The sequence below is a fragment of the Manis javanica genome, chromosome 4 (genome assembly GCF_040802235.1).
Source record: "Manis javanica isolate MJ-LG chromosome 4, MJ_LKY, whole genome shotgun sequence".
Lineage (NCBI taxonomy): Eukaryota > Metazoa > Chordata > Mammalia > Pholidota > Manidae > Manis > Manis javanica.
The window spans coordinates 24,789,784-24,816,834 of NC_133159.1; the positions used below are offsets into that span (position 1 = coordinate 24,789,784).

Sequence of the window (27,051 nt, forward strand, 5' to 3'; positions counted from 1 at the left end):
TCCCCAGTTCATCCTCAGAGCCTAGCACACAGCTGATGCTCTATAAGTATTTGTTACATGAACAAACGTGGGATAGGCTGAACTCTTGATTTTAATAACATGTACATGTTTTTCTTTATTAAGGAGACTAATGGCTTAACTTTTTGTCAAACATATAAATTACTTCTGCTTATGGAAACTGGTTTTTCTTTCTCAATTTTACTCACTTCTGCTGGCTAAGGTATTTAAAACAACTTTTCTTTTTTCTTTTATTGGTCTTTACTGCATCCTTTTAGGCCTTTGGATGGCTTGTATTAATTCATATCTTCTTTTTTCTTTCTTGCTCTTTCTCATCACTTACACAATTCCCATTCATTCATTTATTCACTTAACTATTACTCAAAAAAGCACCTACTGTATGCCAGACTGCTAGGCATGGGAGAGATAGGGGTGAACTGTACAGTCATGGTATCTGGGCTCATGGCATTGATAGTCTGACAGGAAGACAGGCCTGCGTAGATATATTTCACAAATATATAATTGTAAACTATGGTAAATACTATGAAAGCCAATCTTGGGAGAGCATGGAGCTTTAGGAAAAGCTTTCACAAGACCATTTTAGCTGAAATCCAAAGGGAAGTTAGGAGTTGGTAGGTCTGGGGTCTCAGGGAACAGTGTGAGGAAGGCTGGGGTTGGGGAGGTAAGTAGGGTTTACCTGGGTATCCCACAGCACCTGCAGTAACTGGAACACAGGGAGCACGGTGGAAGATGCAGTGAGGGGCCTCCTTGGGCTCCGTAAGGACTTGCTCATGTCCATCTTTCAGTCATGACTCCGTCTCTGGGACCTGTTTGGCTGGATCCTTACACTGTGACAAAATGAATTGGTGTTTTGGTTGTCTGTAAATGGACTGCATTACGGATTATTTTTCTGGATTTGGAAATGATTTAAAATTTTTTTAAAATTTTATGTAATTGGTAGTTGTGCTTTGGGCAAGTCACGTCACTTCTCAGACTCAGTTTTCCCTGAAATGGGAAGAATAATATCTACTTCGTGGGGTCCTGTGACCTCTAACAGATCGCCCTGTGATAACCTGTTGGAAGCCTGTCTTGCCTGAGGGTTTCAGCCTAGGCCAAGTTCACTATGGATTTGGTGAGACTGAGAAATGACAATGGAACGTTTTTGGGGTAAAAGGATTTACACCTGGCTTCATTCTCACGGTGGTAGGTTGAACACTAGAATCACATCTACATCCAGCAGTCTGCAGGACAGTGATCCACCCCCATCTCTGCCTCTACCCAGAGTACTGGGCAGAGCTCTTTATACAGTGACTCAGTTAGTAACAGCTTATTGCCTAGGGTGTGGAAGTGGTAGCCTAGCAGTAGGCTACTTACATCATCAAGCAATTTAGGGTCAAGTGAGGATCCTGGCCATGGGAAGTTCCATTTTCCCCACAATGCCCATCTTCCTCATCAGACTGAGAGCCTGAGGGAGGGTGGGTATAACTTACCTGTGTACTTCTGGTTGCTGTGACTTGTCCTGGCAAGGAATGAGGAAATCTGGGAGACCTTCATAGAGGAGGGACCCCTGGGGCTGGGCCCAGAGACAAGATGGATCTAAGGAAGCTGCAGAGGTGTGGTTGCAGCCAGGGACTACAAAGTGGCAGATATCAAAGTAAAGATCAAAGCAGAGGTGACAGCCACAACAATCATGACAGGATTAACTTACTGGCTCTTGCCACATGCCACACACTGTTCTAACCCCCCTACTGTCTCCACTGCATCCTTCTAGGCCTTTGGATGGCTTTTCTTTCTTTCTTGCTCTTTCTCCTCACATATTTCCCATTCATTCATTCATTTAAAAGATATTACTCAAAAAAGTACCTACTGTATGCCAGACTGCTAGGCATGGGAGAGATGGGGGTCAACAGGATGGCTCACCCCCATATAGTACCTACTTATGGGGTAGGGCCTATAATTATTCCCATTTTACAAATGAGCAAATTGAGGCCCCGAGGGATTAATCATCTTGTCCAAGGTCACAAAGCAAGCCAGTTTAAGCCGTGATTTAAGACCAGGCACTGTGGCTTTAAAGTATGAGATAATATGAATGCAGAGAAGTGGGAATGCCTTAAATGCCAAGCTAGGATCCCATTCAGTCTTTGTTCTATTGGCTATGGGAGCCATGGAAGGCTTTTGAGGGACTGCTAAGGCTGTGCACACTATGCCCCAAAAAGCTGAATGTGGCCATTCCTCTCTCCTGCAGAAACCATCCATGGAGCGGCCCCTGTACAGCAGCAGCCTGTGGGGCCCAGTAGCTGATGGCTGTGACTGTATAGCTGAGGGTCTGTGGCTGCCACAACTACACACAGGGGACTGGCTGGTCTTTGAGAACATGGGCGCCTACACCGTGGGCATGGGTTCCTTCCTCAGAGGGACCCAGACCTGCCGCATCACCTATGCCATGTCCCGAGTGGCCTGGTAAGGGGGTCTTGCTGGGGAATGGAGTTGGGAGAAGGGGGGCAGGCAGGGCAGAGCAATGAGGGAAACCTGGAAACCCTGTTTCTGTGTAATCCAATTTGACAAGTCACACTTAGCTGCTTACTCCTAGTGAGGCCTGTGCAAGGCACCTGGCTCTGGCCATGAATGAGACTGAGCTTCCCTGAGTTGCTTAGAGCCCTCTGGGAGACACAGAGAAGCAGACAGATACTCCTGGTAATACTGGGTGGTGGGGGTGGGCTGCAGAAGCTTAGAGCTCTCCCTGAAGCTGACTTACTTTCCTGAGGAAGGAATGAGGAAGTCAAAGCCTAGTAGATGGGTGGGAGTTAGCCAGCAAGAGGGGGGAGTTCCAGGTAGAAGGAACCCAGGGCAAGCATGCTCCATTCAAGAAACTACACGTGTACCTTGGGAGGGAGTAGGGCCGGATCTGGGAAAGGCCTTGAAGGACAGTAAAGGGCTTTGAGCAATGGGAAGCATGGATTGATTTGAAGCAGGGGAGTGACATGGTCTGATTTGGATTTTAGAAAGATCACTCTAGTTATTGTGTGGATTGAGGGAGGACAAGGGTAGATATGGATGGAGCTGACCGGTTGGGTGACTGCTCTGTGAACTGGGAAAGACTTGCTTACTCGTGAGCTTCCATCTTTCCATCTAGAAAATGAGCATCACACTTGCCCTGCTTGCCTTACCAGGCCAGTGTTGGAATCCAGCAAGGCCAGCAGTGCACAAGACAGAAAGTCATGTTTGTTGAACCGTTGTTAGGCCTTATGTTAGGCAGGACTTCCTTTCACTCACACACAACTCTGTGGAATCAGTTATCAGGCCACTTGCTTGAGGTCACCCATCCAGTTAGCTGTGAAGAGTTCCCCATTTGGGGTTGGAGAGTAGCTTCAGAGGGTGGAAGCTGTTGGAAGGAGGCTGAGGAGGGGTGGTCAGGAGTGCTCCTCAGGAGGCCCCACCTGATGGGTAAGGAGTTAGCCAGGGACAGATAAGCTGATAGGACACTGGTCTGGGCTGAGCGGTGTGAGGGTTTGAGTCCAGTTCATTCAAAGGACTTCAAGTAGCTCCGTTTGGATGGAGTAGCACAGGGGAAGACTGGATCAAGAAGGGCCCGGAGGCCCAGACTGGACTTATTTTGAGGGTAGTAGGGAGCTTTGAGGGATCTTAAGAAACTGAATCAATGTATTTTGAAAGATAAAGAGCTAGAGGGTGCTTAGCTCAGAGAGCTTCCCACCTGGAAGGGAAGAGCCTGGCCAGGCTCTGTACAGATACCAACTACTGACTTGCTGATGAATTGCACACCTCAGCAAAGAGGGAGGCCTTCAGACAGATAGGGGACTGGAATGGGCAGGGCCTGAGAGCAGAGGGAAGCTGCTGGGAACTCAAGAGCAGATCAAAGTGACTGTGCCGTTCCAGTTAGAGACAGCAGTGGCAGTGGGAAAATGATTCACAATGTGGCTAGAGCAATTGATGGGATAGTGGAGCCCTTTACCAATACAGGTAGACAGGAGGAGAAGGAGTTTGTAATATTTTCTGAAGGGGCAAGAGATGATTACTTTTTTAAGTACTAAGTTTGAGGTATAAACAATGTGGGCTTTGGAGTTAATCCAGTTGAATCCTTGTTCTGCCACCTTCTAGGTATGTGACATTTGGCAGGTTACTTCTGAGTCTCAATTTCCTATCAGTAAAATGGGGATGATAATGCTGCCTTTACAGGGTTTTGGGGAGGATACAATCAGATAATGTAAATACAGTGCCGGGCACGATGTCCGGCATGCAGTAAGTGCTCAGTAAATGAGGGTTCCCTTCCCCTGCTGTGGGTGGACTACAGGGGAGAAGAGTGCAGTGGGGGAGGATGGGTCAGCAGGCCATGCCTGCTCCTGTCCTAGACTGGGCTTTGGGGCTCAGGTGAGAACCCTGTGCCTGATGGGGCCAGATCTTCTGATGCAGGGGCGATCAGGAGCCCCTGGCCTTCGGGCCCCATGCTGGCTGCTCCAGTACCCCTCTTGCCTACAGGGAAGCACTTCAAGGGCAGCTACTGCCTGCAGAACAGGATAAGGATGCTGAGGGCATGTGCAAGCCCCTGTCCTGTGGCTGGGAGATCACTGACACCTTGTGTGTGGGCCCTGTCTTCACCCCAGCGAGCATCATGTAAGCAGGCCCCGTTTCCCCTGCCAGAGAACCCCAGCGGGGCCATAGAGATGCCTCTGGGAGAGGTGGGGAAGGCAGCACGCAGGGGTACCCTCTGGCCAGGACTCTGGTGCTTGCTGTGCTGCCGCCCATGCTTCCCCTGTAGTGTTTCTGCCCTGTAAATAGGACCAGTCTTACACTCGCTGTAGTTCAAGTATGCAACATAAATCCTGTCCCTTCCAGCCGTGTCTGCCTCCTCTGCAGTGCAAGGGACCTGGTCAGCCAGGTGTGGGGTGTTCGCGGGGTATTCCTTGGTCTCCTCTCACCTTTGTAAATATGAAGCAAATAAACATTTAGTGTTTGTTTTTTTAATACTCTAGTGGAATCTGGTAGTTCGATTCACAAAGCAGCCTGGGCTAGGCCAGGGGACAAAACTTCCCCACCTTACACTGATGATCCCATGCCCTCTGCTTCAGTTCTGACTTGGCTACAATGTGGGCATCTCCCACTGGCACCCAGCTTCTCTAATTCATCTGTCTCAGCTCCACAGGCCCCCATGCCTGGTCATAAAGAAGGGTGAGCTGTATGAGGTGAGGTGGGGGTCAGAGTTTGCCTCCCTTCCTGGAGCTACAGCTCACAACTGGTGAGAGGCCTCTGTCTGAACCCAACACTCAGCCTAAGGCCTGACCCAAAGGGGGGACAACTGCAGATTTGGAATTCACTCCAAAGATAAAGGGCAAAGAGACAGGTGTCTGATAGGTTTTGAGAAGAACCTACATCTTAACTCTCCTTGCAGGCCTTCAAGGCAGTAAGAGCAAAGCAAGTATGTGGTGGTTGGCTTTGCTTATTCAGGCAATCACTATTTGGACTGGGTTGGCCACAGAGTATTGCCATGGGCCCTGATATTTACATGTCCTCAGACTGGAAGTTCTCCACCGGGACAAAGGCTCCTTCACACTGCTCAGGTCCCAGGCTATATCCACTTCAGTGTGAGGGGGCTGCTTAGCAAAGGAGTTCAGACGTTAGAGCTCTCCAGTGGCTACCAGAGACCCGTAAGCTTTTTCTTCTGCAATTAAAAAAAAATTGAGATACAACTCACATTCCTTAAAATTCACCCTTTCAAAGTATAGAATTCAGTGGTTTTTAGTGTATTCACAGAGTTTGGACAACTATTACCACTATCTAATTCTAGAACATGTTCATTGCCTCAAAAAGAAACCCTATACCCATTAGCAGCCACTCCTCATATTCCCCGTCCCCCAGGGCCTGGAAACCACTCATCTACTTTCCATCTCTAAGGATTTGCCTCTTCTGGATATTGCACTGCAACTGTTTTTATGCCTTCACTGGAGCTCCTCTCTGGGTAAACCTGGTACAGCATGTGTTTCTTTCCCCATAACACCAAGCAATTCTCCAGTACCAAAACCAGGTGTCTTATAATTCAAGGCAATTGACACTGTCTACCTGGAGATAGCAGCTGATTCCATAGGTTAAGCCCCGCCTCTACCACCCCAACTTCAGACACTAACCACTAAGTTAAGGTTGTTACCTGTGCTTTGACTGACCAACTATAGATTGCAGGTTCGAATAACCCCTTCCTTGGGTTCAATTAATTTGCTATCATGGCTCACAGAACTCAAGAGAAACATTTTACTTACTATATTACAGGTTTACTATAAAAGGCCTAAATCTGGAGTAGCTAGAAGGAAGAGATGCGCAGGGTAAGGTGTGGAGAAAGGGCACGGAAGCTAGTGCACCTCTCTCCAGCACCTCTGTGTGTTCACCAACCTGGAAGCTCTTTGACCCCTGTCCCTTTGGGGTTTTATGGAGGCTTCATTATACAGGCACACTTGATTAATCACTGGCCATTGGTAACTGGCCTCAATCTCCAACTCTCTCCCCTCCCAGAAGGTTGGTTGGGTGGGGCAGGGTTTGGGGTGTAGGTGAGACATAACAAAAGACACCTTTAGCACTCTCAGTACTTAGGAAATTCCAAGGATTTTAGGAGTTCTGTGTCAGGAATGAAAATGGAAGACCAAATATATATTTATTATAAGTTACAATATCACATTTGGCCATGTTGTTTCAGTCTGCCAGTCCTGCCTGGATCCTACAAGTAACTTTGAGGTAATCTAATGAGGCAATATGCTCTGAATGAACTAGGTGTTTGCCAAAAACAGAAGTGTCTTCTCCTTTCCAGGTGGGGCCTAGATTTTGATACTTTGACAATAAACAGGCTGAAAGCTCAGGACACCAAGAAACTCAAAAAGCAATCAGAAAGGATTACACTATTGCCCCTTGTTATCCATTGATCCATGTTTTACATATTACCAGGCTGTCTATGATACTATTTCTGAGACTTCTTCCATTTCAATGCCCAAGCAGATATGGACTCACTCATGCTTTTTTTGGGGTGCTGATGGGGAAACAGGGTCTTCTGCTGGAACCTGGCATCTGCTTTCAAAGGCAGCAGGCACCCTGCTGAAACAGGGGGCTGCAGTGACATCCAGGAGTAACTCGTTACCTTGTCTGAGGCAGGTTTCACTGGGGAGAGCCCGATGTGGCTATTACAGTGACAGCAGCTGGCACAGAACTTGAACAGGTTTCTCACTGGAGAAACGTTCCATTTGCTGCAAGAATGTAATTTACTTTTCTGAGAAAGATACACACAGAACTTGATGTGATTTACGTGAGAACAATCAAGTTATTTCTTTTCAGTTATTTGCTTTTGTTGTTATATCCATCTTTTTCTGAAGAGAAAGAAGAAAAAGGCATTAAACATGGGGAGAATGTTGAGACCTCCAGGCCTGTACAGGGGAATCTGACAGAGGTCTTCTGGTGCCTGGACTGCACAGGCACTTGCCTCCTTTGAGCACCTCCCTAAGCAATGCACTGGCAGAGAACCCTCGTGCCGTTCTGGAGAACCATTCTGGAGTCCCAGAAGTCATTTTTCTTGTTGGCCCCCATAGACCCACCCATTCTGCCCTGGGACCTCACTTGAGGGACAGTCTGCTCTCAATACCTCCAACCCACCTGTGCCCTTCTGAAGCCCCTCCTGTGAGCTCACTCACTCACTCACTCACTCACTCACTCACTCACTCTGGGAGGTTAACAGACCTGCTACTGCCCTAGACCAAGCCGCCATCCTCTGTCACCCTAGGATTGGCTCCCACCTTCCTCTTTACAGTCCACTCCACTCAGCAGCCAGATCCTGTCACTCCAGTGATTCGCATTTCACCAAGAATAAAGTTTGTCCTGATGTAACTACCTGTGAATCCCTCTCTCCCCACTTACCACTCCCCAGCCACACTGGACTCTGTTCCTCAGATACTCTATACTGGGCCTGCTTTGGCACATGTATTTATGCATTACACTCCATATACCTGCTGGGTTGCATTTACTGTCCCCTTCCTATGGAATGATCTCCCCAGGTTATCTGTGGGGCTTACTCATCCCATTCAGGTTCCACTCAAATGTTTTCTTCCAGCAAGGACTTCTCTGATCACCCTTTAGAAAACAGCATTTTCCAGTCTCCTCTCTCTTAATTGGTCTTTTTTTCTTCACAGCACCTACCACCACTCGACATACATTATAACATTTGTGTAGCATCCTCTAGAATATGAGCTTCTTGGCGGCAGGAACCTTTAGTTTTTTCACTGCTATGACCTTATCACCTACAACATAGGTGCTCAAAAAAGTGTATGTAAAATGGACAAATGAATAAACCTAGCACGTAACTTGTCTGAATCCATTTACTCATTTGTGAAATGTGGCTGCTGAATATACACCCTCAGAGGGGTATTGTGAGGATTAAATCTGAAAATGGCATATATCACTCAGCCTAGAGCCTAGCACATCATCAGGTACTCAATAAATGGATATTGAAAGGTAATTTTTTGAGCATTTATTGAGCACTTACTGTGGCCATGTGTGGTAGACCCTGGTGATGCAAAGATGAGTCCTCAAGGAAATCACAGTGCGGTGCGGTCATAGCGTGTCCTGGACAACAAAGCAAGGAGTCCAATCTTATTTTTGCAGGCAGGAGGAGCCCTTTCTGCTTCTGGAGGAGAAGCATGACAGAACCTTTGAGAAGATTATTTAACGTAGTATATTCAAAGGGTGCAGAGGGAGGGGGCCTGATGGGTTGGTTAAGGTAGACCCAGCCATGGAGTCTGACGGGTCCGAGGGACACAAGGTGTCACCTCTGTCCACCTGTGCTCATGGGGGAGATGACCACCTGCCCCAGCCAGCTCATTCCAGCTGTAAAGAGATGGGGGAGGAAACAGGATGGGAGTTCCCACTTTGCTCCATTTTAAACCATCTTCCTTGCACCTCTGGGATGAGCAGCCAAACCTGCATAAATTTAACCAGAAAAATTATCCGATATAGCTTCCAAGCAGTCAGAGGGATCTTTCTGAAACATGAATCTGATCTTGTCAGTCCTCTGCTGAAAACTTTCAGTTGATTCTCATGTGATGCCAATAAAGCTAAGATGCCTGAGACTTTTGCCCACCTCTCCAATCTCACCTCAGGCCTACTGAACTCTTAACCAGTTCCTCACACTTACTGAGTTCTCTCCTGCCTTCAGGTCTTTTTCACCCTTGCTTTGCTCTCTGCCAGCTTCTTCCAGCTTTTCCAGGGCTGACTCCATCATTTTAAAGGGCTTACCTTATATGTTCTTGTCAAGAAGGCCTTTTCTAAATACCCTACTCAGCACCGTTCCCCTCCCTGCCCCCTGTAAAATTCATGGTTGAATTTTACAAGAATTGAAGACAACATTTAAGGCAAGAAACACAGTCAAGATTGAAAATCCCTTAGAAAGTGATCATACTGGAGAAAGTGCATCATTCCCTTCTTTCTGTTCCTTTAACATGCCAGACACATTTTCTTAAAATACCAAATAGCTCCATCATCTCTTTTTCTTACCCGTTCAAGGAGAAGGGGCCAAATACCACCCACCTCCATGGGATTCAGGTGTACCCGGCCCCAGTACCAGTTTATTCAGATGAGGTCTTTGCTCAAATGTCACCTTCTCAGTGAAGCCTTCCTGACCACCCTCTTTAAAACTCTAACATTCTCACCCCAGTATTCCATATCTTTTGGTAGCCTTACTTTTCCCTCTCATAGTTCCCCAACTGACATACATTTTATTTAGATTCAGGACAGATTAATTTTGTTCACTGCTGTGTCCCCAGTGCCTAGAACATTGCCCTGTACGTAGATGTTCAACAAATAACTGTTGAATGAAACAGTCTTTCAGGTCTCAGCTTGGGTATCACTCCCTTTTTTCTTACTCTGTGCCTTGGTTAAGTATTGTTCTCTGAGCTTTCACAGTATCCTGTATTTACCTGTATTAAAGAACTGTTGATCACAAGGTATTGTAATTTTTCTACTTGTTTTCTGCAAATATGTTTGTCCCACAAAGGCGAGTGTTTCTCTGAACTGCTAATGGCATCTAGAGCCTGAGTTTATGTTTGGCACAGAATAGGTGCCTAGTGTCGTTTGAATAAACTGGTCTGTGGGGCCGGGTACACCTGCATCCCATGGAGGGGGATGATATTTGGTCCCTTCTCAGCTCCTAACGGCAGCCTAGATCCTGCAGAAGTCCGACCACTGACTGATGCAGGCTTGGGGCCCTGCAGGCCACCTCAGGGTTACACTTAGGAGCAGCGCAGGTCGACACAATAGTGAGCCTTTGGCGGGAGGCATATAAAGATGCCTAAAAACTCTTTCTGTTCTTCCACTCAGCTGGGTCACACCCTGCCTAAGGCTGCCGGAAAAAAATACAGGATGCCCAGTTAAATCTGGATTCAGATAAACAGATAAACTTTTAGTAAACATATATTCCGTGCATTATTTGGGATATTCTTATACTGAAACATTTGTTGTTTACCTGTTTACCTGAAACTCAACTTTAACTGGCGTCCTGCCTCTTATTTATTAAACCTGGCAATCTCCCCCCGGAAGTCCCCGTCTCTGGGTTTCGTTTTCCCCATTTGTGGAATGGTGCTGTTTCCCTGAGACTTGCCTCAGGGAATCCTCCCTCAGCCGGAGTCAAACCCCACACGGGGCATCCCTCCGCTCCGGAATTGTATGGGAAGCGCGCCGGTCACGGGAGAGGGTCTCGCTGAGTGAATATGTGCACGGCCCCCCTCTAGCAGCTCAGTTTTCTCATCTGAACATCCGAGACTCAAAAGTGGAAAACACACCCTTTACTATCACCTTGCGAAACTTCGACCGCATTTCCTTCCGTCGCCGAACTTCACGCCACACCCCCTTAGTCTCGGAGGCCTCGGATTTCCGGTGTTATGGCGTCACGTCCGTGTCAGAGAGCCTCGCAGATTTCGAGCCACAGACTCTTACGTCCTCTGCTGGCCCGGCGGAGGGACTGACTTCACCTAACAGAAGAGTCAGCAGTCCATTGGTTGAAAGACGAATAACGCCGCTCCCCGCTTTCACCAATGGAAAACTGAATTTTGGCCGAGGGCGGGGGCAGGGGGCGGAGCCACGGCCAAGGGGTCAGGCCCGGGAGAATGGGCCGTAGGGAGGGGTGGTCAGCTTTGTACCCGGCTAGAAGGGCCCGAAGTAAGTCCGGAAGTGGGCTTCCGGTCCACCAGCGACCTCTGCTTCCACTTACAAAGGAGGAGGGTCCTAGAGTAAAATGACCAGAGAGCTGTATGGATCATGGGGGGCTTGTCTCTGGTGTCTTTCCCACCCATCTTTTTTTCACATCGGTGAGGAGACTGCCCGCGGATTTCACGGAAAAAATCAGGCGCTTTGAACGAATTATTGACCTGGAGGCCAAGGAGTTTTGCATTTTAAAATACTAAAGAGTACTTAACTGGTCTACCTATAGTGGTGCTCAAATGTGATTTGGTGTCAATGGATGCACAAATGTATAATAAATAATACTTGAATTCGCTTGCTCCCTCTCTCAGAGGGGAGAGACTTAAAAAAAAAAGAGTACTTAACTGTATGCGTTGCCCTACCCTCGCCGTTCGCTCGCATTGTCATTTAATCCGCACAAGCCTGTGAAGTGATATTGTGACAGACTCCCACCCCTCACTGCCTATTGTTGAATCCTGGTAATGTCAGTTACTACATGTGTTTCCTGGCGCGTTACTCCCTCTGACCCAGCCTCTGCATCTGTAAAATAGAATAATAGTACTTACCTCATACCATTGTTCTAAGGGTTAAATAAACGTATTTAAAGCGTTTAGAATAGCACTAGGCCTGTGGTAACCATAGAAACCATTTAAGTTATTTATCTTTACCAATTAGGAAACTGAGGCTTAGAAATAACTTGCCCACAACAGATGGTTAACTAATGGAGGCATGTTGGGAAGCATCTCTGTTCGCTCTGGAGGAACTTCTCATACTCACTCAGCCTCTTCAATGGAAGCCTGTGGGGACCATGATTGTCTTTATGGCAGCATATGTGTTTATTTTATTTAGGGTTCTTTGACCAAATGGCTTCCCTCTGGGCATTTTAGTAATGCCAGTTAAGATGGTAAGGCTCTATAACTTGTTCTAAACATCAGCAACCAAGATGGTGTGGCTCCAAGATCCATCTGCTAAATCCCATTGATACAAAAATCAGCACAAATGAACTTCCGAATGTTAAATTTGAGACCTTGTGATATATCCAAGTGGAGACAATTATGATTTTGGTGTGTAAGTGCTGTGTTAGTGGACAGCACAGGGGGCCAAGGGAGGTCTGATTAGGGATCATAGTAACTGCCTGCAAGGGTTAGGACAGACTTGGCAGAGGCAGTGGGTCTTAATGGATGAATGAGAGGTGTCCAGGTAGAAAAGTCTGGGGAGGTTGAGGGGAGCATTCCAGACAAGGGAATGGTGTATACAAGGGACTAGTGGTGTGATAATTCAGTCCTTTTTTGGGAACTGGAGTGTGGAAAATGAGAATGAAGTGGACATTGGGGCATGTTATGAAAGGATGTCCTGGAAGGATCAGCAAGTCAACAGAAGTTCCTGAGCAGGGGAGAAAAGGGGTCAAGGCTGTGTCTAAGATGTCCCCAGTGATCCTGAACCCCAGTATTCACACCCTGGTATGATTCCTCTTGGGTATGGACTGGGGCTTATTTTTTAAATTTACTTTGATATCATTAATCTACAATTACATGAAGAACATTATGTTTACTAGGCTCCCCCCTTCACCAAGTCCCCCCCACATACCCCTTCACAGTCACTGTCCATCGGCATAGTAAGATGCTGTAAAATCATTACTTGTCTTCTCTGTGTTGCACAGCCCGCCCAGTGCCCCCCATGCACTATACATGCTAATCGTAATGCCCCCTTTCTTTTTCCCCACCCTTATCCCTCCCTTTCCACCCATCCTCCCCAGTCCCTTTCCCTTTGGTACCTGTTAGTCCATTCTTGGGTTCTGTGATTCTGCTGCTGTTTTTGTTCCTTCAGTTTTCCTTTGTTCTTACACTCCACATATGAGTGAAATCATTTGGTACTTATCTTTCTCTGCTTGGCTTATTTCACTGAGCATAATACCCTCTAGCTCCATCCATTGTTGTTGCTAATGGTAGGATTTGTTTTCTTCTTATGGCTGAAGAGTATTCCATTGTGTATATGTACCACATCTTCTTTATCCATTCATCTACTGAAGGACATTTAGGTTGCTTCTGTATCTTGGCTATTGTAAATAGTGCAGCGATAAACATAGGGGTGCATCTGTCTTTTTCAAACTGGAGTGCTGCATTCTTAGGGTAAATTCCTAGAAGTGGAATTCCTGGGTCAAATGGTATTTCTATTTTGAGCATTCTGAGGAACCTTCATACTGCTTTCCACAATGGTTGAACTAATTTACATTCCCACCAGCAGTGTAGGAGGATTCCCCTTTCTCCACAACCTTGCCAACATTTGTTGTTTGTCTTTTCGATGATGGCGATCCTTACTGGTGTGAGGTGATATCTCATTGTGGTTTTAATTTGCATTTCTCTGATGACAAGTGATGAGGAGCATCTTTTCAAGTGTCTGTTGGCCATCTGGATTTCTTCTTTAGAGAACTGTCTATTCATCTCTTCTGCCCATTTTTTAATTGGATTATTTGTTTTTTGTTTGTTGAGGCATGTGAGCTCTTTATATATTTTGGATGTCAATCCTTTTTTGGATCTGTCATTTATGAATATGTTCTCCCATACTGTAGGATACATTTTTGTTCTATTGATGGTGTCCTTTGCTGTACAGAAGCTTTTTAGCTTGATATAGTCCCACTTGTTCATTTTTGCCTTTGTTTTACCTTGCCCGGGGAGATATATTCATGAAGAAGTCACTCATGTTTATGTCCATGAGATTTTTGCCTATGTTTTTTTCTAAAAGTTTTATGGTTTAATGACTTACATTCAGGTCTTTGATCCATTTGGAATTTACTTTTGTGTATGGGGTTAGACATTGATCCAGTTTCATTCTCTTACATATAGCTGTCCAGTTTTGCCAGCACCATCTGTTGAAGAGACTGTCATTTCCCCATTGTATGTCCATGGCTCCTTTATCATATATTGGCCATATATGTTTGGGTTAATGTCTGGAGTCTCTATTCTGTTCCACTGGTCTGTGGCTCTGTTCTTGTGCCAGTACCAAATTGTCTTGATTACTGTGGCTTTGTAGTAGAGCTTGAAGTTGGGGAGCAAGATCCCCCCCCACTTTATTCTTCCTTCTCAGGATTGCTTTGGCTATTCGGGGTCTTTGGTGGTTCCATATGAATTTTTGAACTATTTGTTCCAGTTCATTGAAGAATGCTGTTGGTAATTTGATAGGGATTGCATCGAATCTGTATATTGCTTTGGGCAGGTTGGCCATTTTGACAATATTAATTCTTCCTAGCCAGGAGCATGGGATGAGTTTCCATTTGTTAGTGTCCTCTTTAATTTCTCTTAAGAGTGTCTTGTAGTTTTCAGGGTATAGGTCTTTCACTTCCTTGGTTAGGTGTATTCCTAGGTATTTTATTCTTTTTGATGCTATTGTGAATGGAATTGTTTTCCTGATTTCTCTATTAGTTCATTGTTAGTATATAGGAAAGCTACAGATTTCTGTGTGTTAATTTTGTATCCTGCAACTTTGCTGAATTCCGATATTAGTTTTAGTAGTTTTGCAGTGGAGTCCTTAGGGTACAATATCATGTCATCTGCAAATAGTGACAGTTTGACTTCTTCTTTACCAATCTGGATTGGTTGTATTTCTTTGTTTTGTCTGATTGCCGTGGCTAGGACCTCCAGTACTACGTTGAATAACAGTGGGTAGAGTGGGCATCCCTGTCTTGTTCCCGATCTCAGAGGAAAAGCTTTCAGCCTCTCGCTGTTCAGTATGATGTTAGCTATAGGTTTATCATATATGGCCTTTATTATGTTGAGGTACTTCCCCTCTGTGCCCATTTTGTTGAGAGTTTTTATTATGAACGGATGTTGAATTTTGTCGAATGCTTTTTCAGCATCTGTGGAGATGATCATGTGGTTTTTGTCCTTTTTGTTGATGTGGTGGATGATGTTGATGGATTTTTGAATGTTGTACCATCCTTGCATCCCTGGGATGAATCCCACTTGGTCATGGTGTGTGATCCTCTTGATGTATTTTTGAATTCGGTTTGCTAATATTTTGTTGAGTATTTTTGCATCTGGACTGGGGCTTATTGATCCCATTCTAATGAATAGAATATGTTAGAAGTAGTGGATTATCATTTCTGAGTTTAAATTACAAAAAGATTGTGGCATCTGTCTTGGGTACCCTCTCTTTTTTTTGCTCACTTGCTCTAATGGAAGATATCTGCCATATTGTGAGCTGCCCTATGGAGAGATCTACGTGTCAAAGAACTGATGTCTCTGACCAAGGACCTGAGTCAGCAAGGACCTGAAGACTTCCAATAGCCACATGAGCGGGCTTGGAGGTGGATCCTCCCCCAGGTGAGCCTTGAGATGACTATGGCCCTGGTCAACTCCTGATGGCAGCCGTGTGAGAGACCTTGAGCCAGAGGGACCCAGCTAAGCCATGCCCAGATTCCTGACCCACAGAAACTGTGAGATAATAAATGTTTGTGGCTTGAAGTTTTAACAAAACTTTAAAGTAATTTGTATGCAGCAACAGTAAACTAGTGATGTAGAAGATTAAAACCAATGAGAGAAAACATATGAGGAAGAGACTATAGTAGCACAGGGAAGAGAGGATGAGAATCTGAATTGGAGCAGTGGCTGAGGGGGTCAAGAGCAGGGGAAAATTTTGAGATATATTTGGGTAAAAAAGGAGGACATTTGGCAATGGAGTTGTTTGTGGGAATAAGGGAGAAGGCAGAAGAGAGAACACCACCAGTGTTTGTATGTGGGGAATGGTATTAGCTAGAGTTGCCAGCATGCAGGCCACTGGGGATGAGTTTAAAAAGTAGCTCCTTAAGATTTCTGGTGACAACTAAATCAACAGGTAGACTCTAGGTCAGACAAAGATGAAACGGCCACTGTGGTCTGGGAAGAAATATTACAGAAAAATAGAATTGAAGAATTAAGAACTAGATCTAACTCTGTACTTTGAGTTAGGTTTACTTGTCAAAGTTTGTGGTGTATTACTCTCCTTTTCATTCAGTCATTGATTCACTAAATATTTGCTAAGTACATTCTCTGTGCCAGACTGTGTTCCAGGCACTGGGGACACAAAACTGAGCACAATGTTCTTTCCTTCTTTCATGGCATTCATATCTTGGTTGTGGGCAGAAAAACAGTAAGATTTTTAGCTTCTAGCTCTCACTTTCTTTATATTGCCTGTCTTAATCTTTGATGATTTCAGTACATACAGAGATCATCCTTCCAACACTGTGTCCTCTCATTTCTTACTTCAAAGATCTTGTCTTCTCTCCACGTCAGCCAGGTACTCCCATGGTCATACTCTAGACTTTGTCATGAATTTAATTCTCCTGGCAACACCTTATGTCTTTCCAGTTATTCTCCCTCCTATTCTGACTCCTTCATTCCTTCTGTGCCAGGAACTGAAACCTATTAATCCTACATTTTGCATTCTCTCTCTCTCTGGTAATGCCCTTTCTTCCAGCTACATCAGTCAGGATTGTCTAGGTGGTACTGCAGCAACAAATAATTCCAAAATTTCAGGCTTACATTTTAAGCTTTAACACCATGATGATTAATTTTTTTGCTCACACAACTTGTACATTGTGAGTTGACAGGGGCTCTGCTTATTGTAGTCAGAAACCCAGACTGATGGAAAAGCCACTCTCTCAAATAATTCTGGTTGCTATGCCTAAGGGAAAAGAGAACACTGGAGGGTTTTGTTGGCAATTGAATGTTCCAGCTAAGATCTGTTACCTAGTTGGCCAGAACTAGCCACGTGGCCATACCCAACCTCAAGTGAACAGGGAAGTGCTTTTATAGCTAATGTCCAGAAGTGAGGTGGAGTGGTGGGGTTGGAAAACTGGAATATTTATGAATAGTACTAAGAGATCCCCACAGCAGCTTAAATTCCATGGTCAATCTTTATAACATTCCCTTCATCTTCAACTCCCTTGCCTCTCTTCGATTTGTTGTATTCTTTCAGCAAAACCACAACCCTAGTTAAATACAACTCTCCACCTTCACCTACCCAGCTGAAACTGCTCTTCTCAGATTTACCAACAAGTTCCAAGGACAGGACATCCAGCCTACCTTAGATTGGGGGGGCACTTATATTCCTGGCTTTCATAGTTCAGAATTGGGGGTTAGATATGGGCAGCAGCATTCAGAGAAGACTTTCTTGAGGGAGGACAGAAACATTTGTTTATTGACCTTCTAGTGTGGACCACTTTGCATGTGTGAACTACTGAACTATGCCTTAAAGATTGGGGAGGATTTGTTTCTTTGGTTGCCAGAGAGAAAAGGGGAGATATTGGGGTGGGGTGATCCAGGAGGACATACACAAAGGTTTGCAAGTGGGAAATAGCTTTTGGATGCGTGTGTTGGGCGGGCAGCAGTGGTGATGTGGCGGCATGTTGCTTCTGCCTCCTTAGCATCTCTTGAATTCAACTGTGTCTCACCATCCCAGCTGCTGCTGCCAAAATCTGTCATGATCTCTCATCTCTCCTTTGGATTGTTTCAGCTCCTCCCAGCTGATCTCCCCAGCTGCAGCATCAATTCTTGATCAATCCATTCTTTAAGTGGAAGTCAGAGTGATCCTCCTCAAATGAAAACTTTTATCATGTTACTTCCTGGCTTGAATCTCTTCAGGGGATGCTCGCTGCTTTCAAAATGAAGTCAGGACTCTTTAGCAGTCCCCCACGGCCCTGAGAGTCTAAATCTGTGCTGTTCATTATGTTAGCCACCAGCCTCATGTGCTGTGGAGCACTTGAAATGTGGCTAGTATGATTTGAGATATACTGTAAGTGTGAAATACACCCCAGATTTCACAGGCATAGTCAAAAGAAAATTTAAACTATCTCATTAACAATTTAAAAATTGTTACATACATATTGACTACATACTGAAATGATAGTATTTGTATATATTGGGTGAAATAAAATGCATTAAAATAAATTTTACTGATTTCTTTTTACTTTTTAAAATGTGGCTACTAAAAAATGTAAAATTACAAATGTGACTCATATTATACTTATATTGGACCATGTTGACTAAACCTGTATTCCCTGCCAGCTTCATCTTTCTCCACTCTCTTAATTTTAGTGAAATTTTTTTCATTAAGAGTAACAGAAACTGACTTGAAAGGAAATGAAAATTAAAAGTTTGAGGGATTGATTGCAAGGGCTTTCTGAATCAAAGGAACTGTTGACTAATCACTCTGGGGGCCTCAGCTTGTCTCCATTCTCCAGTCTTATATTCCACATTTCAAATTCTTAGAGAGAGAATCTGATTAGATAAGCTTAAATCAGATGTGTCTATTCCTGGATCAATCCACTATGGCTAAGGGAAGAAGAACTCATCGTAAGCTATCTACTGCACATTTCTAATTCATCCCCTAGTCACTATGTTGCTACAAAGCAGCATGAGTTTTCTAACCTGTAGGAGTCAGAAAACTTTTTCCGTCAAGGGCCAGATAGTAAATATTTTGTGCTTTGCAAGCCATAGTGTCTCTGTCAGAACTATTCTACTATGCTGGGTAGAGCAAAAGCAGAGATAATACATAAGTGAATGGACATAACTATGTTTCAATAAAACTTTATTTATAAAACCAGGAAGTGGGCCAAAGTTTGCCAGCCCCTATGTTGTACTTTCTGTTCCCTCTGCCTGGACTGTCCTGTCCTACCTTCTTTCCAGCAAGCCCCTAGTCATCCTTCAGGTCTAGGTTTAGATGTCTTTTCTTGGAAGCTTTCCTTAACCCTCTTCCCCTGGCTGGTTAGTGGCCTCTGCTCTATGCTCCCACAGACTCTTGAATTCCATCCAAGTGCTTCTCCTACTCTGTTGGCATTGTTCTATTCAAACCACTATATTACTAGTCTGCGTCTCATCTGTTGTTATAAACCCAGCACCCAGCATGCCTGGTACATGGTACACACCTGGGTTATTGGATGAGTGGGAGAAGCCATGAACCGTGGCTGGAAGACAGAGCAGATGTCCTGAGATCTTAAGGCAGCAGTGAGAATCCTGGGCTTTTGTGTATTAGCTACATGGGACCCACTTCCTCAGTTTGTTGTCCCTCAGAATCCCAGAGCTCAGTCAGTAGATAAGGGAGAGGGGTGGCTCTAGGCTGAGCAGGGATTCAGGGCCCTGGCAGTTGTCATGCCATCCAAGCCTCACCTGGATGTTTGTAGCCTCTATGAGCTTTTATCCAGCTCAGCACATCTTGTTGCCTCAAGAGAGTAAGGAGAGTTTCTCCTTTTGATTTAAGGATCACATGTCACACCTTTGAGCAATACAGACTTATAGGATTTTTCTGAGTATTGTGCTCAAGGAGACTAAGAATAAAAAAGAAATGGAAGCTCCCTGTCCTTGGGGTCCCTGTGTGACTTACCTCATGGGAACAGCAGGCTGGGATGGATAGCCTGAGACCACTGGCGGCATGTCTTCCACAAGATGTAGCTGATGACCAGCAGAGTGGATGAGGAGAGCAGGACCGGGACGATGACTGCTGCAGTCGGCAAGCCACCCACAACTGGCCAAGGAGGTGAAGGCGTCAGGCAGGGGTGGCAGACTGTTCCTTGAGTGCAGGCTGTGCCCCTGCCCTTAGTAACTGAGGCCACACAATATTGGGGTCCCAGGTCTAGAGGAGGCATGGTACAGGACAAGAACAGGCTTGGAGGCAAAGACTGAGTGATGTTGGGCAGGTGACCAATAGTTGTTTCCCGCCAGTGTTTGGCAATTAGAAAGTGCTTCGTACACATTTGTGGACTAGAAGGGAGAGAATTGATGCCAATAACACCTGGTGTTTTATATGTCTTGTTTTATCCAACCTGACAAGTTCCCATTTACCAGACGGGAAAGTTGAGAGGCAGAGACTGGCTTGTCTGAGGTTAAAAAGTTAATAAGGGGCAGAAGGAGGACTTGAACACAGGTCTGCATGCTGCCACCACACCTTCATGCGATCTGTGTGCTTTCCAGTAAGCATGTATTGAACACTCACTGTGGGCCAGGCATGTGGCCCAGCCCAGCAAGACAACACCTGGCTTATGATAGTTCCTCAATAAATTCTAACTCTCATTAGGCACTAATATTAGTTTGACTCATTTAGTCCTCACAGCAACTCTGCAAGTGTACATATTATTATTCCTATTTTCCAGATGGGAAAACTGAGGCTAGTGAGGTGAAGTGTCTCCATGAAGGGGCAAGGTCAAGATTCAAACCCAGGTTGACTCCCCTTTATCCATGTCAGCTAAGGTAGCAGAGCAATCCAGTACTACTGCCTCAGTTTCCTTAGCTGAAGAACAGGAAGGTGTTGTGGGAAAGGAGTAAACACAAGGGTTTTTAGAGGGCTGTCCTACGGAAAGGAGCCCAGTCTTGTCTGGGGGGCCTAGAGCACAGAGCTAGGACCAGGGGAGACACAAGGGGACCCAAGTAAGAAAAGACCTCCTAATCATTATTGTCCAGTAGGGGAATGGGCTAGTGAGCTCCCTGTCCCCAGACACCTTTGTCCAGGGATACTGTGGTTTGGGAAACCTCAAGAATCAAATTCTAAGGGCTCTGCTGGTGCTAGAAAAAATGTATGGGCTCTAGATCCTGTTCCACAGAACTGCCAGCTTGCTGTGACTGTCCTCTCTGGGGCCCTTGAGATAGGGGAGTGAGGCTGAGTCATTTAGCTCTGAAGCAGGCCCTCGTACTCCCAGGAGAACACTCACTGCTTCCAGCTTTCACTTTTTTTTTCACCCAACCCAATGCCTTAGCTTTGCCCCATCCTATACAAATATGATCTTACTCCTTTTTTGCTTAAAACCTGTCATAGCTCCCCATTGCCTTCACATGGGTCACAGCATGGCACGACCTGGCCCTGCTTTCCTCTCCAGCTTCATCACCTTGCCCCTTTGCCTCACATTCACAATGCCCCTCAGACATATAATCTCATTTCTGGCCTCTTATGCCTCACACATGCTGTTCCCTCTCCTCAGCACACCTTGCCCAACTCTCACTTGTCCTGCAGGCCTCAGCTTCAGCAGCACCTCCCCATCAGGCTCCTCTTCTCTGAGTTCCCGTGAGTCCTCCTTCTCCTAGCCCGGCCTCGGTCACTGTCCACTCTTTGAGAGGGACCTCTGTGTTGCTTCTCTTGGTGCTAGCACCTAGTAGGCGCTCAATAGGGATTTGTTGGGTGAGTCATTGAATGAGGGAGTGGAAAGCACAGCAGGGCTGTCTTGGAGGAGACTAGAGAAGGTGAGGGTTCAGCCTTCCCCAAGCCCACAAGTAATGTCACCTTTTCCTCCTTCGGGGCTTGCCCAAAGTCAGCACTCCTCTGGGTTGAGCTGGGGGAAGGTGGACCAGGCTGGGCTGGACAAACAGAGCCTTCCCCACGTGACCGCCCCAGCCCTGCTCAGTTCTGGGCATCTGACTCCAGCCCAAGGGCTGCTTCTGGGTCATCAGCTTCCCTCTTGGAACACTAGCTAGTGCTGGGCAGGAGGTGACAGTGAGCTGGGAGGCACAAAGCCCACACAGCCCTCTCACAAACTTGCTGTGTGACCTTGAGGAATTCACTTCTCCTCCCTGATGTCAGTTTCCTCAACTATAGCAGGGAAAGAATGATCCCTATACACAGCACAAAGTTGTAGGAGGATGCAAGGATAATAAGAAATACAGGTGTGGGAGTCACACAGCTCTGGGTTCAAATGTGAACTCTGCCACTTTACTGAAAAGTTATCTTAACTCTCCAGACTTAGTTTCTCATCTGTAAAATGGGGATAAAAGTGGTACCTCTTCTCAGGCTTGTGAGGATGATATGAGGTGACAGCTAATAGTAATTATTATGTTAATGATGCCTCAAGCAAAGCCTGGTGCATAATTAGATTCAACAGCTTATAAGGTGTGCAGGGACAGGAGAGAAAAAGGAGCATTTGGAAATGTGGGAATTCCAGAGCGAGAAAGGTGCCTTAGGAAACACATGCTGTATTGGTGAGGAGACTGAGATCTCCCCAGAGAGGAGAAATGTCTTGTCCAAGATCACACTTAATTCCACACTATCTGGCTAGTAAACTTCTGGGGCAGAGCATAGGCTTAGGCTGGGAGGTTCGGTATTTGCTTTGGGAACCAGAGACTTTCAAGTGACTCGGCCCCTCCGCAGACCCTGCTCCCGGTGTCTCCTTTCCCTTGTTCTTTCCCCAGTCCCATCAACACGAGGGAAAGCTGGCTCAAGAACGGGCTGAAGTACAAGGGCAAGTGGCACTTCTCCACTCCACCAGCTGAGTGCAGGGGCCTTTTCTGCCTCGTGGCCAGGGTCCAGGAAAGTGGCCGAGGAAAGGGGTAGACATCTACTTACTGCAGTGGTGGGCAGCAGTGGAGAAGTTGCAGGGGGTGTCCGTGCCCATCAGTGGGGTGTCAGGGCCTCAGCTCAGGAGGGATGGAGGTGGCAAGTGCTCAAGGTCTTCCAGGTCATTGCCTTCCTGAAAGGAGGGTGACAGATCAAGGTTATACCAGGAGGCAATCTCGTTCCAGCCAACTGATGCAGCAGGCTCTCTACTCAGAATGCAGGTCAGGAGAAACAGCTTCTAGGGGAGGCTTGAGATCAAACGTTCTGTTTAAACTGATGCTGTTTAAACTGTTTAAGAAGACTACTTAATGATATGGAAGAAGATATACAATCTGTTATTAAGTGGGGGAGAAAAAACAGGCTATGGAACAATATGAGTGTATGTTCCCATTTTTGTAAATAAACATACTCACATGTAAAAAAGGACTAAATGTTATCACCAAAACACTATCAGTGGTTACCTGTGAACAGTGGCTGATGGGCAATTTTTACTTTGTGAGTCTTGACTGTATTTTCCAAATTTTCTACAATGAGCATATTATAAGAAGAAAAAATAATTTTACTTAGGAAAAGAACACATTTTAAATGAGCAAGACTTTTCTTTTTAGGAATACATTTTTTAAATTAAAGTACCATTGATATACAATCTTATGAGGGTTTCACATGAACAACATTGTGGTTTCAACATTCACCCATATTATTAAGTCCTCATCTGCCCCATTGCAATCACTGTCTGTCAGTGTAGTAAGATGCTATAGACATGAACAAAGCTTTGACCAGCAATTCCATTTGTAGGAATTTACTCCACAGAACACATAGAAAGATGAAGCATGATCATATTTTTGAAAGAGAAAATTCTAGTTTATTTATGCATAAGCAAAACTGTCTGGAAGGACTTACACCAAAGTGTTAATAGCTGTCAGCTGCTGGGAGCCAGATGAGGGGAATTTTTGCTTTATGGTCTTATATTTATTTGAATTTTTATATGATAAAAATAAGTTATTTCATAATTTTTTAAAAAGGCAAGCAATCAGACCATGTTGCTAGTCTTTGCTAGCTCTCCTTGGTTTTCCCTGTGCAGAATCTGGCTGGGAGTGGTCAGTGGGGCTCGCCCTGGGGGCTCAGTTTCTATCCAGGTGTGTTTTGGGAGGAGCTACCTCTGGTCTCTATGATACCCCCCAACTTGATTTCCTGATTCCAGCTTTGACACTAGCCAGTTCCAGCCAGCAACCATTTCCCGAGACCCTCTTTGCACCCAGCAGGCAGAACAATGTGATCCCTGCCTTGAGATGCTTGTGGTCTAGTGGTAGCAGGAGACCCGGAATGTGGCTGGTGCCCACAGCACTGAGTTCTGCTGGGACAGCTTCATCTTGAGTGGGATGTAAAGGATGAGTAAGATTTCAACAGGAAGAAAGAGGCAGGCAAGGGCATTCTAGGCAGGGGCACGGTGGTTTTAAGGACCCACATATGCTAACGCTGTCCATTTGGTGTCCTAGTGTTCTGAGTGTGCTCAACTAACATTATATAAACATTAAAAGGAAGCCCCTGGAAACAGAAAAAATGTGTTGTGTCACTGTTGATGTCAGGGTGTGGGAGAGGGGGAGTGAGAGCTGAAAGCTGGGCCAAGAGGAGGACTTGGCTTGGCTTGGCATACGGGAGCTGCTGTCATGTCTACGGATCTATGCCCACACAGCAATGGCCCCATGTTGCTGCCCATGCAGAGTCACAGGAAGACCCAGCTCCTCTCCCAGCCCCCCTAAAGTTCCCCGCTTGGTGTGGTGCCTGAAATCCCACCATTAGCTGCTCTGAGCATGGTTCGGTTCCTGTTAGAAATGTGCCTAGGTCAGGGAGGGGGCAGCATCTCAAACCATAAACCTGTTATTCTGAGGCACACGGGGAGGCTAAATTTTGATGGAGAAAGGAAAGGGACAGAGGAGGTGTTTCAGGAGTGTGGCAGAGGAAGGAGGAGGTGAAGGGGATGGGCACTGCTGGGCAAACTCCACGAGGCTGCCTCGAGTTACAACCTTAGAACCGGGGGTTGCCGCATCACCCAGGGCCACCCATCTCTCTTGTGCTCCAATGAGAAATGGACACCCTGAAGGTGGCAACGAAGGGAGCTGTCCAGGGTCACTGGAGAATCAGGGATGGAGCTGGGGCCCAATCCATGTTTAGCAAAGTTCGTCCAAGTCTCAGACCTACAGCCCCACACTTGTGGGGATACACACACCCCTCCAGCTGATCTTTGTTTCTTTTTGGGGACCTTCTGGGGGTGCCTTACCTGCATCTCCTCCCAGTAGTAGGAACAAAGCTGCTTAGCCCCCGTTCCTCGTTTGTAGACTTGGAAGTTTGATGAGGTAGGGGGTTCAGTCTGGGGTTTGCTGTGGGCAAAGGAAGCAGGTCCAGGAGTCCAGACTACAGGGCGTGGGGGGCAAAAGCCGCTTCTCTAGGAAGAAAGATTCCAAAACCCCCAAACCACTTGAGGCCCAGAGGCTGAGTCTAGTGCTGTGGAATCAGGGAACCCCCCTGGGCTGTCACTTCTGATACCCTCACTTGCCTGGGGTATCTGGTGGCTCCAGCATCTGTGGGCAGCTTTGTCCCTGCTGTGGCTGATGCTGGCTCTGGGCTCTGTTGCCAGCAAAGGAGGTACCAGGTGTGGGAAGGCACCAGCTGGCTCTGCCCTTGGAGGAGGAGTGGTTAGGGTCCAGGCCAATTTTCCTTTCTCCTTGGGGAGGAGGACAGAGAAAGGCATCCAGCGCTTGGTGCCTGGTTCTGGGGGCCCTGGCCACTCCCCTTCTGCTCAGGCCCCGGTTCCTGGGGGTGGGAGGAGGCACCAGCATCCAGGGGGTGGGTGGGGGTGGGGGGAGATTAACATTTGCATGAAAAGGGCCAAAGGCTGGGAGATGTGGGTTGGGCCTGGATAAGCCCGAAGGCTGGTGGCTTCCCATTTGGGTCTCAATTTTCTTATCTGTGAAATGATGGGGTTGAGATCCGTGCTCTCAGCAGCTGCCATGTGATGCTGACTGGCATGCTTGGTCAGGCTGTCTCTGCTCCACAGAGGGCTTCCCGACTCTGGGACCCTTTTGTTCTCTCCTCCTCTCTAAGGAGCTGAGTCCACACCTCTGAGGGCACACACCCCCCTGTTGACATTCTTAGACATGTGGGCCTCCTCCTCTGAGCAACTCCCTCCTCAGCCCTGCCCTGCCCCCACCTTTTTTCTTGTTTTTGCCCTGCCCCCTTTTTGTACTGTTTCTTGACTTGGGCAGAGGCCCTCTCAGCTGGCCATTCTCCCTCCCCTGTGTACTAACTGGGAACCAGGACACCTGGGTTCTGGTCTTGGCTCTGCCATGTGCTTTGTGACCTTGAGCTAGAAACGAACCCTCTCTGGGCCTCAGGATTATGCTAGGAAACCCCAGGCTCCTCCAGCATTCAGACTTCATCACATCCAGGCCCACAGCTTTGGGGAGCTCACAGCAAGGGAGCTTTGGGGAGGTTTTGTGCCTCTAGTTCCAGCCTTTTGAAAGGCCCTCCCTTGTCATGACATCAGAGTAGGAACCCTCTGGGACAAAGCGTCAATTTCGCTGTACTTCAAATTCCTAGGGTGAATGGGGCGCATTTGATAATAGAAATATGATAGAACTGTCAAAAATTTAAAGAAGATAGAAGACTGTTCTATTCTGTATAAGTAGGGTGAGGGGCCACATAATTTCATTCAAATAAAAGCAAAATGAGCACATGTCAAAATAAAAGTCCTCACCCCTCTTGCTATTTTTGGAGGCCTCCTGATACATCTTTCATTCTTTCTCTGAGTTCCTGCTCTGTTCCTATTATTCCTTCTTCCCATATATGGTTCAGGATTCCAGGGAGACTGAGTAGTATTGTGGATGTCTCAGAGTAAGGAGAAATAACCATGCTGGTGGGCAACAATTCAGCACCTTGGCCAGCACCCCACCCCACCCCCAACCCACCTCTCCAAGCCCCCTTTATTTAAGCCTGTGACAAGACTCTTTGCAACTGACCTCCTGGTGGAGTGTTTGGGGATGGTGCACTGAGCCAGCACCCAGGCAGGAGGGGAGGAGGCTGAAAATGCCACCCAGGTGTGAGCAGTCAGCCTCCTGGAATAGCCTCTCTGCAGGAGGGAAGGTCCATCCCCAGAGCTCCTGAGCTGAGCTCTGTGCTGCCAAGAGACCTTATCTCTGTTGTTTTCTGTCCCTGTTGCCTCCCTAGAGAGAAAGACCTGGAGCTAATCGCCTTGTTAGGTGCTGAGCAGGCCAAGTCCTGGGACCGACATTAGGCTTACAGCATCCTGGACTATCAGAGCCAGGATCTTGGCAGTCAATTAACTAGATCCCTAACCCCTCCCCAATAGAGAAATGGGAAAACTGAGGCCCAGGGAGAGAAAGGGACCTGCTTAGGGCCACATAGTACTTTCTTGAGTCCACCCCAACCCTGGGTGACACATGAGACTCAGCTCACAGTTGAGGCTTGACTCACAATTGCACAATTCCACGATGGTATGGAGCCTGGGTTAAGCTCCTGCTTTGAATCCCAGAT

General features: G+C 46.4%; 1 protein-coding gene and 1 long non-coding RNA gene across 8 annotated transcripts in view; one reads left to right on the forward strand and one right to left on the reverse strand.

The window, feature by feature from the left end:
* The window catches only part of AZIN2 (antizyme inhibitor 2), a 54,210-nt gene that overhangs the window by 26,603 nt on the left and 556 nt on the right, over nucleotides 1-27,051 (forward strand). For 4 of the 6 annotated variants that reach the window (XM_017667988.3, XM_017667990.3, XM_073233601.1 and 1 more), the window contains 2 exons: nucleotides 2,243-2,457; nucleotides 4,492-4,977. In XM_017667988.3, the coding sequence (XP_017523477.2) occupies nucleotides 2,243-2,457; nucleotides 4,492-4,630 (354 nt within the window). In that variant the 3' untranslated portion in view covers nucleotides 4,631-4,977. Of the gene's footprint in view, nucleotides 1-2,242; nucleotides 2,458-4,491; nucleotides 4,978-7,361; nucleotides 7,940-27,051 lie in introns of those variants that run through there. The other 2 variants (XM_037010405.2, XM_037010404.2) reach the window with 2 other exon arrangements.
* Nucleotides 4,824-25,281, reverse strand: LOC108401817 (uncharacterized). 2 transcript variants are annotated; one of them, XR_005059129.2, is made up of 8 exons: nucleotides 24,779-25,281; nucleotides 22,510-22,633; nucleotides 19,567-19,707; nucleotides 10,815-11,003; nucleotides 8,525-8,958; nucleotides 7,130-7,355; nucleotides 5,516-5,671; nucleotides 4,824-4,931 (listed from the first exon to the last, which is right to left on the reverse strand). It is a non-coding gene; the product is annotated as an uncharacterized lncRNA (long non-coding RNA). The 2 variants fall into 2 exon arrangements; XR_012130107.1 differs by lacking the exons at nucleotides 4,824-4,931; nucleotides 5,516-5,671; nucleotides 19,567-19,707; nucleotides 22,510-22,633; nucleotides 24,779-25,281 and adding an exon at nucleotides 12,986-15,838 and having other exon boundaries at nucleotides 5,678-7,355; nucleotides 10,815-11,751.